The sequence below is a fragment of the Hemicordylus capensis genome, chromosome 1 (assembly GCF_027244095.1).
Source record: "Hemicordylus capensis ecotype Gifberg chromosome 1, rHemCap1.1.pri, whole genome shotgun sequence".
Taxonomy (NCBI): Eukaryota; Metazoa; Chordata; class Lepidosauria; order Squamata; family Cordylidae; genus Hemicordylus; species Hemicordylus capensis.
Genome location: NC_069657.1, coordinates 13081117 through 13096720, shown reverse-complemented (window position 1 = coordinate 13096720; position 15604 = coordinate 13081117). Strand labels below are relative to the sequence as shown.

The window sequence follows — 15604 nt, the reverse complement described above, 5'->3', positions numbered from 1 at the left end:
CAAAACAAAACAAACAAACATAGAAGAGCCCCTGGTGGCGCAGTGGTAAAACTGCCGCCCTGTAACCAGAAGGTTACAAGTTTGATCCTGACCAGGGGCTCAAGGTTGACTCAGCCTTCCATCCTTCCCAGGTTGGTAAAATGAGTACCCAGAATGTTGGGGGGCAATATGCTAAATCATTGTAAACCGCTTAGAGAGCTTCCAGCTATAGAGCGGTATATAAATGTAAGTGCTATAAGAACAGCCCTGCTGGATCAGGCACAAGGCAGTCCAGCATCCTGTTTCACACAGTGGCCCACCAGATGCTCCTGGGAAGTCCACAGGCAACAGACAAAGGCATGCCCCTTCTCCTGCTGTTGCTCCCCTGCAACTGGTATTCAGAGGCATCCTGCCTCTGAGGCTGGAGGTGGCCTTAGCTCTCGGATTGGTAGCCACTGATAGACTTGTCTTCCATGAATTTATCTAATCCCCTCTTGAAGACCTCCAGGCTGGTGGCTGTCACCACATCTTGTGGCAGAAAATTCCATAGGTAAATTATGTGTTGTATGAAAAAGTACTTTCTTTTGTCAGTCCTAAATTTCTTGGCAATCAGTTTCATGGGATGAATAAGTAAATAAACACACACACACACCCTTTGTGGTTGACAATCCTGACTGCTCTTCTGGGTGAATAACCGCATGAAGTCCAAGCTCTGTAGGAATAGGCAACTATCTTTGACTTCTTGTAACAGAATCCCCCAAATTATTGCACAGATCTAAGTGGGGTGGGGCGGCTATTGGGTGGCCATGGCTATGGGGGGCTGTCCGGGAGATTGCCTGCATGTCTGAATTTGCAACCACACAACTGGGTAAACATAGATCGCAAGAACTAAGAGTCACGGTGGGAAAGCTGAGCATCAACATAGGAGAAATTTTCAGCGTACCTCGGGGGCAATGTAGTCAGGTGTTCCACAGAACGTTGCCGTGGTGATCCCATCGTAGATCCCTTCTTTGCACATCCCGAAATCTGCCAGCTTGCAGTGGCCTTCATGATCCAGCAACACGTTGTCCAGCTTCAGGTCCCTGCAATAAGGATAATATCATGTATCTGTTCGTGGGTGCTGCTAAACTGAGCCAGCAGGAGACCCAGCGGAGTGAATTGGCAACTCCTAGACCAGGACCAGCGTATGTGATAGCAGCATTTCACCCTTGGTGAGGGATTCCCACAATGATGCCAAACGCCTCTCCTAGTCTGCAATGAGTCACGTATGTTACAGAAAGTACATGGCATCATTGTGTTACAGTCACTGGCCAACTGGAAGATTAATGCTGCGCATGTACAGTGAACAAAGTTCTGAACATGCAAGAAAGCCACACCGCTGCACAATGTTGTAGGGATGTGCAAAGTTGTGCCCTTGTGCAAAGGTCCCCTGCAAAAGATATACAGAAGAGGGTTCACAGCCGGAGGCACACCAGCTTGTTGCACAAGTGCAAAGATTACTGCAATGCATTGTATGTGGGGCCGTCTTTGAAGACGGTTTGGAAACTGCAGTTGGTCCAAAATAGATTGTTAACTGGGGCTGGGCATTTTGGTCGTATCATGCCAGTGCTTTCTCAGCTGCACTGCCTCCCAGTCTCTTTCTGGGCCCAATTCAAAGTGCTGGTTTTAACCTTTAAAGCCCCAAATGCTTCTGAATCGGACCAAATTACCGGAGAGCGCCTTGCCCCATATTTCTCTACCCAGACCTTGCAAACGTCTTCAGATCAGAGGCCTTGCTCTGAGTACCCTTGCCACATGAGGTGAAGCAGGTCGCTACTAGGGACAGGGCCTTTTTGGTAGTGGCACCCCATTTCTGGACTAGCTTCATCAGAAAAAAAGAACATAAGAAAAGCTCTGCTGGATCAGGCCCCAGGCCTGTCTAGTCCAGGAGCTTTTGCCTGTGGGCTTCCCATAGGCATACAAATACAAATACGATGAAAATTTAAATTTTGGGAACTTTTCAACAAACGTTCCCAAAGTGGTTTACACAGATATAAACAAACAAGCAAGCAAGCAAGCAAACAAACAAATAAAATGGCTCCCTGTCCCCAAAAGGTCCACAGTCTAAAAAAGAAACATAAGACAGACACCAGCAACAGCCACTGGAGGGATGCTGTGCTGGGGATGGATAGGGCCAGTTGCTCTCCCCCTACTCAATAAAGAGAATCACCACTTTTTAAGAGGTGCCTCTTTGCTCTGTTAGCATGCCCCCTCTTCTGCTGTTGCTCCCCTGCAACTGGTATTTAGAGGCATCTTGCCTGAGGCTGGAGCTGGCCTATAGCCCTCAGACTAGTAGCCATTGATAGACCTATCCTCCAGGAATTTATCTAAACCTTGCTTCAAGCCATCCAGGCACATCTTGTGGCAGAGAATTCCATAGGTTTTCCATATGTGTTATATTGGCAAGGTGCCTCCTTTTGCTGGTCCTACATTTCTTGGCAAGTGAGGCTTGCCTGGTATCATTGCTTTTTTCTTTTAGACACCAGGAAAAGACCTTTATGTTTGTCCAGGCCATTTAAAAAGGGTTTTTTAAAAAAGTTATACGAATGTTTTTGCATTTTACTGTCATCATTTGCTTTCTTTTATGTGATTTAATTGTATGCTTTGAGTTGCCCAAAGGGGCAGCCAACAAATGGGGCAGCCAACAAATAAAGTTATTATTACTATTGTTATGGAAGACAGGTGTATCAGTGGCTACTCACCTTGATGCCTATAGGCTGCTTCCAGGCTCAGAGGCAGGATGCCTCTAAACACCAGTTGCAGGGGAGCAACAGCAGGAAAGAGGGCATGATTTCACTTCTTGCCTGTAGGCTTTCCACAGGTATCTGGTGGGCCACTGTGGGAAACAGGATGCTGGACTAGATGGGCCTTGGGCCTGATCCAGCAGGGCTGTTCCAGAAGGAGAGCTAGTCTTGTAATAGCAAGCATGACTTGTCCCCTATGCCAAGCATGGTCAACCCTGGTTGCATATGAATGGGAGACTCCATGCATGAGCACTGTGAGATATTCCCCTGGGGATGGAGCCACTCTGGGAAGAGTACTTGCATATAGAAGGTTCCAAGTTCCCTCCCTGGCAGCATCTCTGAGATGGGGCTGAGAGAGACTCCTGCCTGCAACCTTGGAGAAGCCGCTGCCAGTCTGGGTAGACAATACTGAGCTAGATGGAGCAAGGTTCTGATTCAATATACAGAAGCTTCCTATGTTCCTATAAGTAAGATGTTTCTGCTAGCACAACACTAGTTGGAAACACAAGGAATTCCTTTTGTGTACTGCCAGTCAATTATATTGGGTGACTCCAAGGTTTAGCATTATATCGGAGAGGGAGGAAAAACTTCTCTCTATCCACTTTCTCCCCCCATTATAAACTTCTATTATGTCATCCCCTTAGTCACCTTTTGTCTTAATGAAAAAGCCCCAAGTGCTGTAGCCTTGCTTTATAAGGGCTCCAGTCCCCTCACCCAGGGTTGCCCTTTTCTGTACCTTACCCAGCTCTGCAATCCCCTTTTTGAGATGTGGCAACCACAACAGTACACAGTATTCCAAGATAAGCTGCACCTTCGATTTTATGAGGACATGCCCATGAGCAAGTGTTTGAAATATTAAGAACTCCAGGTGGGGTGGCTCCTCCAGCTTCTAGTGGAAGATCATCATTCCTTTGAAGTTCCAGGGGAAACTAACCAAATGGTACTTCATGATCTGGCCTCCTAGGGCAAGGCAGGGTGGAGGCTACAGGTGAACAGGTGCCATCACCTTAGCCAGTGGCAGCAGATGAATCACCCCCTGGAAGTTTTCCACACCTGGCTTTTAGTTCGCATCTCCTCTGGAATGGAGCAAGGTGCGTTCACATATTGGCCAAATTTGCCCTGAAGCCCCTGCAAGCTATTGGGGAGCACTTCACACACAATTCAGGGGTTTGTGTCTTTGGGGGAGGGGGCGTGTTTGAGTGTGGCCCGATTTATATCCGGGGGTTAAAAAAATCCACTTTTTGCTTCAGCTTTTGGGGGTAACTTTGAACTCGCAGTAAAGCCCATCAGTAAACTGGCAGTAAAGTCTGCTATCTGCGAAAGCTCCTGTAGTTCTAGGGAAGGGCTCCTGATAGATCCTGTGATGAACTGCCATTGGAGGGGCTAATGCTCTGTGCATTTATACAAATGTGGTTGGAATTTTGCTGAGCTGCCAATCAAAAGAATCCGCTGGTGGGGTTTGGAGTGGACAGAGGGAGAGAAAGTCAGTGGATTGTTAACTGAGGGGCGGCGGGGTCTGAGTCTGGTTAGGGACAGTCTCAAAGAGGAGATGCTCTGTGACTCAAAAGAATAAGACAGCCTGAAATAAGGGCAGGCTTTCTGTGGAAGTGGTTGGTTTGGACTTTCCTTTAAAGGTTAAAGAGCACCTTGCAACAAAGTAAAGGGTAACCTTGTAACATCAGCAAGAACATACCCTAAGCCACCCTGAACCCCACAGACCCCAAGGATAAGGAGGGGCGGGGGGACTGAGCAGAGCTTTATAGTACTGTCCACTTTATAGTACTGTCGCTGTTTTGAATTTTAAAATGTGCTTTATCTTTTGGAGGATGCAGTTACAGTAAATACACTAAACTATCCTCCACACAAAAATTAAGAGAAGTGCTAAAGACAGCCAGAATATCTGGGAGGAGAGCTGGTCTTGTGGAAGCAAGCATGAATTGCCTCCTTTGCTAAGCAGGGTCCTCCACCCTGGTTGCATTTGAATGGCAGACCACATGTGAGCACTGTAAGACATTCCCCTCAGGGGACTGAGCCACTCTGGGAAGAGCAGAAGGTTCCAAGTTCCTTCCCTGGTTTCTCCAAGATATGGCTGAGAGAGATTCCTGCCTACAACCTTGGAGAAGCTGCTGCCAGTCTGTGTAGACCAGGGTTTCTTAACCTTGGGCCCCCAGATGTTGTTCGACTACAACTCCCAGAATCCCCAGCCACAGAGGCCATGTCTGGGGATTCTGGGGATTGTAGTCCAACAACATCTGGGGGCCCAAGGTTAAGAAACCCTGGTGTAGACAATACTGAGCTAGATGGACCACTGGTCTGACTCGGTATATGGCAGCTTCCTATGTTCCTATCTTGAGTTCATCAACCTATTCAAGTCTGGAATAGGACTAAACTAAGGGAATTCACAGATATTTCACCATTACCTTCAGCAGTGAACAGGGAATTGATTAAATTATCTAGGGGGAAATTTTATTTATTTTTAGACTGAGAGTACATTTATATCCGATTTGATATTTTCACATGGCCAGTTGATAAGCAAGACGGGCATGTAAAGATGTAAATGCGCTTGATATATTGTTCTTTATTTAAGTTTTCTGTAAACCGCTTTGGGAGGTTATAATGTAAAATATAACTAACTAACCAAACAAACATCTTGTTCCATACAGATAAGCAAGCAGATACAACATTTCTTTATTCTAAAAACAGAAATAGGACTTAGGACAAACCAAAATAAAATATATCAAGCACAGATTTGTGAAGACTTCTACTTGCATAAAAAATAGCTAAGATTTGGGAACCATTGTAAAATGGTCTCCAAAAGGCATGACAACCCTTGCAAGAATATCAAAACAAAATTGTGGGGCACACAAGGAAATTGCTGGAGATGTAACTATGACAAGGGGGATTTCCACCACAGCATAAAGGAAGCTGCATTACACTCAAACAGACCATTTGTCAGTACAGTCTACCATGGAGTAAGGCAGTTTAAGGTTTCTGGGAACACTTTCTTTTTAAAAAACTTTTGGTCAGAACCTTGGGAGCTCCCAGCAGGAAATGGCAGCTTGGGGAGGCAGAGGCTGCCGCAAAATGGCAGTATGTGCAAAAGTTTGCATCTTCAGTGTAAGAGATTTTAACATCTAACCCCCTGAATTTCAGGAGAATTTTGCAGCAGGACAGGAGAGGAGCAAGATGGTCTGTTTTGTGAGGGATGAAAATGAAGAGAAATGAATGGGCGAGAAAACAACCATGAGCAGAGAGGGAGAGGGAGAGATTTAAAAGGGCACAGCCATATCTCCATTCAGCCAGGCAATCAGATTTGCTCTTTTGACGAGTAGGGAAGGGAAGGTCCAGAAGGGAAGGCAAGTTCCAGGGGGGCCAGGGGGCATATGTTCCCCCCCCGATGTTTGCCCCCCCACCTGCCCCCCAATTCTTTTGTTGAACACAGCTAGCTCACCCACCCATCAATGCACTTTGCCCCTTCTGTGCCCCCTCTCAAGCCTGGAGAACTTGACCAGGAGAACAAGACCAGGAGCTCCCATATCTCCCGAGCTAATGAATGCTGGCAGCAGCTCTCTGCAGGCCCATAGCCAGCAACACCGGGGGCGGAAGGACCAAAAATGGGGCAGGGGGAGATAGCTTATGGTCTGGAACTCTTATGCTTATTTTTTAAAAAAATTAGAGGGGTGGAGAAAAATGTATGGGTCCCCTAGCCCCCCACTCCTGGCTACAGGCCTGGCCTACTGTGTAGTTCTGCCTTAAGAGTCATTGTCCGGGCCATTTCAAAGTCTACAAGATGCCATCAACAGCATCCTCTTTGAGCTCTGGAGCAACTTCACCTGCACCACTGTAAGGCTCCACCTCCTCTTGTATAGACCAAGGATTCTCAACGTTGGGTCTTCAGATGTTATTGGACTTCAACTCCCATAATCCCAAACCAAAGGCCGCTGGGACTGGGGGTGACGGGAGTTGAAGTCCAATACTATCTAGGGACCCAACATTGAGAATCCCTGGTATAGACGGCCTCAGAATTATGGCCACTGGGGGAGCACTATCCCACCCTCCGGCGGCAATCTGTTCCCTTCACAGACTGCCACAGGGATCTGCTGCCTCCAACTCTCCAAGGGAGTCACAGAGCTCCTTCTCCTAGCAGCTCTCCTCCTGGACTGGCCCTTCATCACTGGCCAACTCTGGTTTGTATAGCCCTTGGCAGGTGGGGCAAGTCTCCCAAGATCTCGTGTGAATTGCCCCGATCCTGTGACAACTCACCATCTTCAAGCCATCTTGTGGGGACCAGGTAGCCACTTCCTGCCCAGGGCAAGTAGTCGGCTCCAGGGCTGCATGGCCAGGAGGGACCAACACCAGCCATACCGGGAGGGTAGGCTCCCGAGTGCTGGCCCAATCTCTCATGGCGGCTGGAGGCCCGATGGGAGATCCCCGACAACCACATTATTTTTTCTCAAGTATCCATTGCATAGAAGCTGCGTTATACCAAGTCCAATCCTTGGTCCATCCAGCTAAGGATTGCTAGCTAAGGATTGCCAGCTAAGAAGGCTCTGCTCACGATCCGTGAGAAGAGACTCTAGGGGGTTAGCGGGGAGAGTGGGCTTAGCTCACTCTCCCTGCAGATGAGCAGCAGTCTGCTCTGGGCGGTGGCAGCGGCCGCCCACATGACTGCCGGCTCCGTTACGGAGCCAGCAGAAGCTGGGGAGTTCGGGGGCTGCATGCCCCCCCGAAGCTCCAGCATGCCCTGCGTGAGCGCGCAGGGCATGCTGAAGAAACCCCTGAGCCGAGAGGCTGCTTTTCAGCCTCCCGGTCGAGGGTCTCCTCATGAGTAGCCATGCCGCGGCAACTCGCGAGCAGAAAAACCAGGTTTACGGAGCGCTCGCTCCACAAACCCAGTTTAACTGCCAGGCTATTTAAGCTTAAGAAATGCTTAAGCATTAAGTGACCTGCTTAAGAACCACCGGGCTCGCAGCCAAGCCCGGTAGTTCTCATGATGGGACAAAATCGTTTCCTCCCATCATGTGAATAGCCTCAAGGATTGACTGGCAGTGGCTCAGGCAAGTTTCAGGCAAGATGTTGCTTGCAAAGATGTTCTACCACTGAGCTACGGCCCCATCCCAGTAGAGTAGGGGGGCTCAACCCTGTGCCCCCAGATGTTGTTGGACTACAACTCCTTCGGCCACTGTGGCTAGTGATGATGGGAGTTGTAGTCCAACATAATCTGGGGGCCTCAAGGCTGGGAACCCCTGCAAGCAGAATGGAGAGAGAGATTCCTGTGGGCCTGCCTCTTTTTAAAACCCTAAACCCTTAATTAAATACTGTTTTAATTGTGTTTTTAATAGTTTTAACATTTTAAAATTGTAAATTGTTATAATGTTTTAACCTTTTTATTTGTTTTTTTTATTGTTCTGTTGTAAACTGCCCAGAGACTTGCATTTTGGGCTGTATACAAATGTGTTAGTTAGTTATTAGCTAAACAAACCAACCAACCAACCAACCAACAAACCCATGAGGAGTGGGTAAAGGATCAATCTACCTGCCCCCACTCAGTAACATGAACCTATCACATGTCCGAGAGACTGCCAGAAGCAAAGCTCATGGCAATCCAATCAGGGAAGCTTATGCAACTATGAAGTTTTAAGTGCTTATAGGAAAGAAACTTGATTCAGATTATCAGGAAAGGTAGAACTCCTGCTTGGCACAGCTCTGACTGGCCTCAGGGCTGAGTGAGTTGCACATCCCCTGCTCATTCCAGAAAAGAACAATTAGGAATTGTTCTAGTAAGAACTGATCTGCCAATGTTCCTTTTACTATCCCTGCAACTGGAATACATTTGGTCCAAAAGGGTTTAGGCGGCTCACAAGTTAGCCCACTTGCACCTCAAACATTCAGACATCTGCCATCTTGAATTGACGTGGATGACATCATCACAAACTATGTGTTTGAGGTGTCCCTTTGTGTCCCTACAACTGTACCAAATTTGGTCCAAATTGGTTCCCACTTGTACCTCAAAGTTTCATGCATCCACCATCTTGAATCAGAATGGATGACATCATTACAAACTACGCCCTTGAGGTGTCCCAACACCTGTAGCAAATTTGGTCCAAATTGGTTAGGTGTCTCACACGTTAGTCCACTTGCGTCTCAAACGTTTACTCATCCATCTTGAACTGGGGTGGACGTCGTTGAGGTGGCCCTATGTGTCCCTACAACTGTACCCGATTCGGTTCATATCGGTCCAGGCACTGCGCGAAGGTGATGGGGCGAGGGGATGCGCACATGGACGGACAGAGAGAGACACACACAGAATGCTGGGTGACCTCATAAACTTATTGGAAAGTAGGCTAAAAAGAAGACTGTTCTATGTAAAGCATTCGTAGATATTTGAAGATTGACTAAATAATGGATGGTGTGTGTGTGTGTGTGTGTGTGTGTGTGGTAGCAGTGTGTGTGTGGTAGCACTGTTGTCATGGTAGCAGACAAGGAATGCACAGAAGCTTTAGGGTAGTCTAGTGCTTTTCTTGCTGCCATAATGTCGTTTTGCCCTTTTCAAATGGAAGTCTGTGAGGGCAGGCCCCTCCAAGTCAGTCATTGTAAGTGATTCTGGAGCCAGATTTTCTCAGAGGCTGGTGTTTAGAAAAACAGAGAGAGCGAGGGAGCAGGGAATCGAGGAGGACATCAGAGCTGAGCCGAGGAGAGCATGCAAGCGGGAAAGGACAAAGAAGCAAAGTGGCCGAGTGAGGAAAGAAGGCCAGAAACAAGGAATGAAAGTGACACATATTGTTTCAACCCCTGCTAACTGAGCAAAGAGGCACCTTTTAAAGTGGTGATTCTCTTAGATTTAGCAGGGGGAGAGCAACTGGCCTTATCCAGCCCCCAGTACAGCATCCCTTCAGTGGCTGTTGCTGGAGAATTGTGTCGAAGAGCAGTATATAAATATTTGTAAATAAAGTCGAAGAAAGACTAGGAGGCGGCAGCAGAGGAAGAGTTGAGAGCCAAAGAGATGAACAGGATGGAATTCAAAAGAGGAGGAGGAGCGAGAAGAAGGAAGGAAGGAAGGAAGGAAGGAAGGAAGGCGCGTAACTATAATAGGGTAAGGGGAGACAGTTGTCTGGGGGCCCCTTGACTTGGGGGGCCCCCAGAGGCAAGTCACATGACTGTCTCCCCCCAGCCGCGCACCCGCCCGGGCTTCCATCAGTTGTATTCATCCTCCAAAACTGATGCAAGTGTTAAGACCTGGAGTGACCAGAACAGCATGTCTTTCTCTAGTACCATCAGACGACTTGCATCATTCACAGTTTACAAAACCTTTTAAAAAATAATTTAGGATTCTGTTCTATTGTGGCACGTAGGAGATAGATAGATAGATAGATAGATAGATAGATAGATAGATAGATAGATAGATAGATAGATAGATAGATAGATGCTTTTTGTTACCACTATTCAGCCTCATTTAAGATTTATTTCATGAGCTGAGCTTCGGGGGGGGCATTTTAAAATCTTGTCTCTGGGCCCACTCCAACCTTGCCACACCCCTGAAGGAAGGTGCTGGTAGTTGCAGGCAGAAGGGAAAAAAGGAGGCAAACAGCTCCCCTGGATGGTACGTCCAGCCCCTTTGGGGAGGAGGGGTCTGCAGCTCAGGGATAGAAAATGTGCTTTGCATGCTTAAGGTCCCATGTTCATTTCCAGCCCTACCTGGAAAGACGCCTGGCTGAGACTCCAGAGTGCTGTGATTCCCTGAGGGGCTAGTTATTATACAACTCCAATACATGACCTGGAAGACTGATGCATGGGGAAGGGGATTCTGGTGTAGACTTTGGCGTCTCAGGGGGTGCATGCATGTGAGAAAGAGTGCTACATGCAGGGGCGGAGCTACCATTGGGCGACTGTGTGTGAACACAAGCTGCCCAATGGGGCCGGGAACCGAGCAGTGCCTGCCTCTGCAGCATCCCACCCCTCCCTTCCTCCTTAAGTGCCAGGAAAGAGCCGGCGCATATGGGGCCAGGGCTAGGGGGGAGCCACACACAGCCTGCCTCCACAGCCCCCTGCCCACCTCTCGCCCTCTCCCTCCACCCTCAGCAGGACCAGCAAAGAGCCAGCATGGGGGCTCTTTGCTGGTGGGTGGGTGGACGGTTGGCTGTGGAGGCAGGCCAGGTGCAGCTCCACTGGCCCCGGCCCCATCGGTCCTGGCAGTGATGGGGGTGGGAGCGGCCATGAAATCTAACCATGAGTCACGGCCCATTTCACTACAGGAGGAGGTATATGAATCAGATGTGGGAACAGTGAGAACAGGGGTGTGTGCCTGTGCACAGAAAGAGTAAAGGTAAAGTTGTGCCGTCAAGTTGGTGTCGACTCCTGGCACCCACAGAGCCCTGTGGTTTTCTTTAGTAGGATGCAGGAAGGGTTGACCATTTCCATCTCCTGTGCAGTATGAGATGATGCCTTTCAGCATCATCCTATATCGCTGCTGCTGCCCAATATAGGTGTTGCCCATAGTTTGGGAAACACTCCAGCGGGGATTCGAACCGGCAACCTCTTGCTCCCTAGGCAAGTTACTTCCCCACTGCGCACAGAACAAATGAGAAAATGGACACCGAGGACACAAATACGATGAATACTTAGATACCGCTTTTCAGCAAAGGTTCTCAAAGCGGTTTACGTAGATACAAATAAATAAATAAAAGGGCTCCCTGTCCCCAAAGGGCTCACAAACTAAAAAAGAAACATCAGATAGACACCAGCAACAGCCACTGGAGGAGGGATGCTGTGCTGGGGATGGAGAGGGCCCGCGGCTCTCCCCCTGCTCAATAAAGAGAATTGCCACTTTTAAAAGAGGCACCTTTTTAGCAAGGAGGAGAGAAGGTATGGCAGCTTTTGAGCGGTTTTCACATTCTGCAGGACTCTGCAGACCAAAACAAACAAATTAAACAGAGATGTGCAGCCTAGGACTTTGAGCTTTTCCCGCTTATGAAAGCAGGGCCTGGTTTCCAGAAAAGTGCAATGATGTGGTTTCCAGAGGTTCCTGGCTCAAATTTCAAACCAATTAAGCAAACATTTGTTGCTGTTCCTGGTGGTACCAGCTGATGCAGCACAAAGAGGAACAGGTAAGTGCCTTCCCAAGGGCACGTTTCCGTCAGCAGGTTAAAGAACTGAGGAACACGCTCACAAGACGTGCGGCGGGGGTGGGGGGGGTGTCAGTTGCTCCAGTGAAACAGGACTGTGGGAAGATGGGTCCGTTGACAGCCACAGGCAAGTTGCCTGGGAGTATTTCACACAGTGCTTCAGCTCTTGGAGGACGCCACAAGCGAGTCCACTTTGAATAAGGATCGTAGCATTACAGAAGGCAGCTTCCTGTTTGCATCTCAAAAGCTTGACTTATCCCCGCAAAAGCGACTGAAATACAGGGTTGGTTTTTTTACCCCAGACATAAAGGCGGCTAAGCTTAGACTCGGAAGGAAAAATCCGAGTTGTGTGTGAAGAGATCCCAAAGATTTCACAGGGACTTCTCACAGGGAAGATCTCACAGGGACTTCACAGATTCACGGGGAGAGTTTGGCTGAAGTGTGAAAGAACACACTCCTTTCTGGGAGAGATCTGAAGTAAAAGCATCACTCGATAAAGCTCCTGGGAGTTATTCACACATGGCTTCATGCTGCGGGGTAAATGTTGAGCGAAGCCACTTTGAATTACACTCGTGGAATTGAGGGATGCAGCCCCTTCCCACTGCTCTCGGGTTTTCTTTTGGTGCCGGTTCACATTGCATGCCTCCGTGTTTTCCTTCTAGCCAATGGGGGGGGGGGAGAGCCTATATCTGCATTCCTAAAAGAGTGTATCCCTCTTATCATGTTAATGATTCTACGTCAGTGCCTTTCCCTATTTGCTCTGGTGTTTTCAGAAAAACTCACCTAAAACCAGCATTTTCAAAACCCAGAAATACATCGAGATAAGCTAGAATTTGGAAGACAAAGCCCGATTTGTGTGTGGAGTGCTTCCAAGGATCTTGAATGTACTTTGGGGTAAGTATGGCTGGTGTGTGAACGCACACACTCTCTTCCGGAGGAGATTCGGGGTAACAGCCCTGTCTGTAAAGCCTCCTGGCGAGATTCAGACTCTGGCCCATCTACAGGTGAAACTCGGAAAATTAGAATATCATGCAAAAGTCCATTAATTTCAGTAATGCAAATTAAAAGGTGAAACTGATATATGAGACAGACGCATTACATGCAAAGCGAGATAAGTCAAGCCTTAATTTGTTATAATTGTGATGATCATGGCGTACAGCTCATGAAAACCCCAAATCCACAATCCAAGAAAATTAGAATATTACATGGAACCAAGAAGACAAGGATTGTAGAATAGAACAATATCGGACCTCTGAAAAGTATACAGTGTACTGTGCTTGATTGGCCAGCAAACTCGCCTGACCTGACCCTATAGAGAATCTATGGGGCATTGCCAAGAGAAGGATGAGAGACATGAGACCAAACAATGCAGAATTGCTGAAGGCCGCTAATGAAGCATCCTGGTCTTCCATAATACCTCATCAGTGCCACAGGCTGAGAGCATCCATGCCACACTGCATTGAGGCAGTAATTGCTGCAAAAGGGGCCCAAACCAAGTACTGAATACATATGCATGCTTATACTTTTCAGAGGTCCGATATTGTTCTATTCTACAATCCTTGTCTTCTTGGTTCCATGTAATATTCTAATTTTCTGGGATTGTGGATTTGGGGTTTTCATGAGCTGTACGCCATGATCATCACAAATTATAACAAATTAAGACTTATCTCGCTTTGCATGTAATGAATCGGTCTCATATATCAGTTTCACCTTTTAATTTGCATTACTGAAATTAATGGACTTTTGCACGCTATTCTAATTTTCCGAGTTTCACCTGTAGTTCAGCAGTCTGCTGCAATGCTGGCCTGCAAGAAGCTTTTGGATAGTCATAGACATAGGAAGCTGTCATATGCAGAGTCAGACCCTTGGTCCAACTAGCTCAGTATTGCCTACACAGACTGGCAGCGGCTTCTCCAAGGTTACAGGCAGGAATCTCTCTCAGCCCTATCTTGAAGATGTCAGGGAGATAATCTAGTATCTACATGCAAGCAGGTGCTCTTCCCAGAGCGGCCCTATCCCCTAAGGGGAATATCTTACAGTGCTCACATGTGGTCTCCCTGCTTAGCAAAAGGGACAACCCATGCTTGCTATCTCTCTCCTCCCATAGACCAGCTCTCTTCTCCACAAGCAGGGCAAGAAGGTGAGCTTGTCCCCAGAGCCTTTTAAAAAAGAAGTCTAGCCAGACATAAAACACGCAGTCCTGGCCCAAAGAGTACAGTTCTCAGAGAACATTTGTGCAGTTCAAAAATTCAAGCCATTCCAAACGTTGCTTTATGTTAGATCAGGGCTGCACAACTCCAGCTCTCCTGCTGTTGTTGGACTACAACCCCCATCATCCCCAGCCATGGTGGCCAATAGACAGGGTTGATGGGAGTTGTAGTCCAACAACAGCAGGAGAGCTGGAGTTGTGCAGCCCTGAGTTAGATAGTGCAAAAAGTGGTCACAATGAGATAAGTCACCTGGGTAGTGCAGGCTCCTCTAGAACCCAGACTCTGATCGAGTGCACCCATTTCTACTTCCCCTGCCCAAGACGCTTCCCACTGACTCCACTGCTACTCTCCCAGAGTCTTCCCCAATGAATGAATATTTATTTGATTGATTGATTGATTGATTGATTGATTGATTGACTGATTGATTGATTTCTATACCACCCTTCCAAAAATGGCTCAGGGCAGTTCCAAAAATGGCTCAGGGAATAGAACACTCTTTTGCAATATTGCTGTCAAATCCCCCGTTCTGAAGATTTCTCTCCCACTCTATGCAGGCTTCTAAGTGTCATGGATTCCGGCAGCACCCTCGATCTCAGCGCTCCACACGAGCAGCCTAACCCGGGCTGGGTTGCCCTAGGCTGGGTAAGCAGCTCATGAGAATAACCTCATTGACTGCGGAATCCTACAGCCTTCCAATCCTTCCTTTAAAAGCGACTTAAGCTTGTGGCCATCACCTCCTTTACATTACTGTTCATAAGAACAAGAGCCTTGCTGGATCAGGCCCAGCACTTCCCACGCTGACCTATCAGATGCCTCTGGGAAGCCCACAAGCTTGGAGATGAAGGCAACAGCTTCTCTTACTGTTGCTCCCCTGCAACTGGAGTTCAGAGCCCTCCCACCTCTGAACCTGGAGGTAGCCTATAGCCATCAGGACTAGTGGCCATGGATAGATCTGTCCTCCATGAATCTGTCTAAGCCTCTTTTAACACCACTGCAAATCCAAGGGAAATGTATTTGATGTTCTGCTCAAAATTATGGGACCTCCTCCCTCAGAAGTCTTCGCCCCCCCGAGAGACTCATAAGAACAGCCATGCTGGATCAGGCCCAAGGCCTATCCAGTCCAGCATCCTGTTTCACACAGTGGGCCACCAGATGCCCCTGAGAAGCCCACAGGCAAGAGGGGAGGGCTTGCCCTCTCTCTGCTGTTGCTCCCTTGCAACTGGCATTGAGAGGCACCGTGCCTCTGAGGCTGGAGGTGGCCTATAGCCACCAGACCAGTAGCCACTGCTAGACCTGTCCTCCATGAATTTATCTGAGCCCCTTTTAACGCCATCCAAGTTCGAATTCTTATGTTACAAGATGCATGGCCATTTTTGCTCTAACTGCTAGGAAAATCAGAGAGAGATCCACCTCTGAGGAATGTATATCTGAACATATGAATCCAGGCAACAGTACTGGTTGTCCCCATGTGCCCACCCTGTAAGATCTCAGAAGATGGCAGCGGTTCTCT

The 15604-nt window shown here is 47.9% G+C and overlaps 1 protein-coding gene across 1 annotated transcript in view; it reads right to left on the bottom strand.

Annotated features, from left to right (window-relative positions):
- PRKCH (protein kinase C eta) overlaps window positions 1-15604 on the bottom strand; it is a 173204-nt gene that overhangs the window by 32978 nt on the left and 124622 nt on the right. The window contains exon 11 of the mRNA XM_053243651.1: window positions 923-1061. Coding sequence (XP_053099626.1) covers window positions 923-1061 — 139 coding nt within the window. The remainder of the gene's footprint in view (window positions 1-922; window positions 1062-15604) is intronic.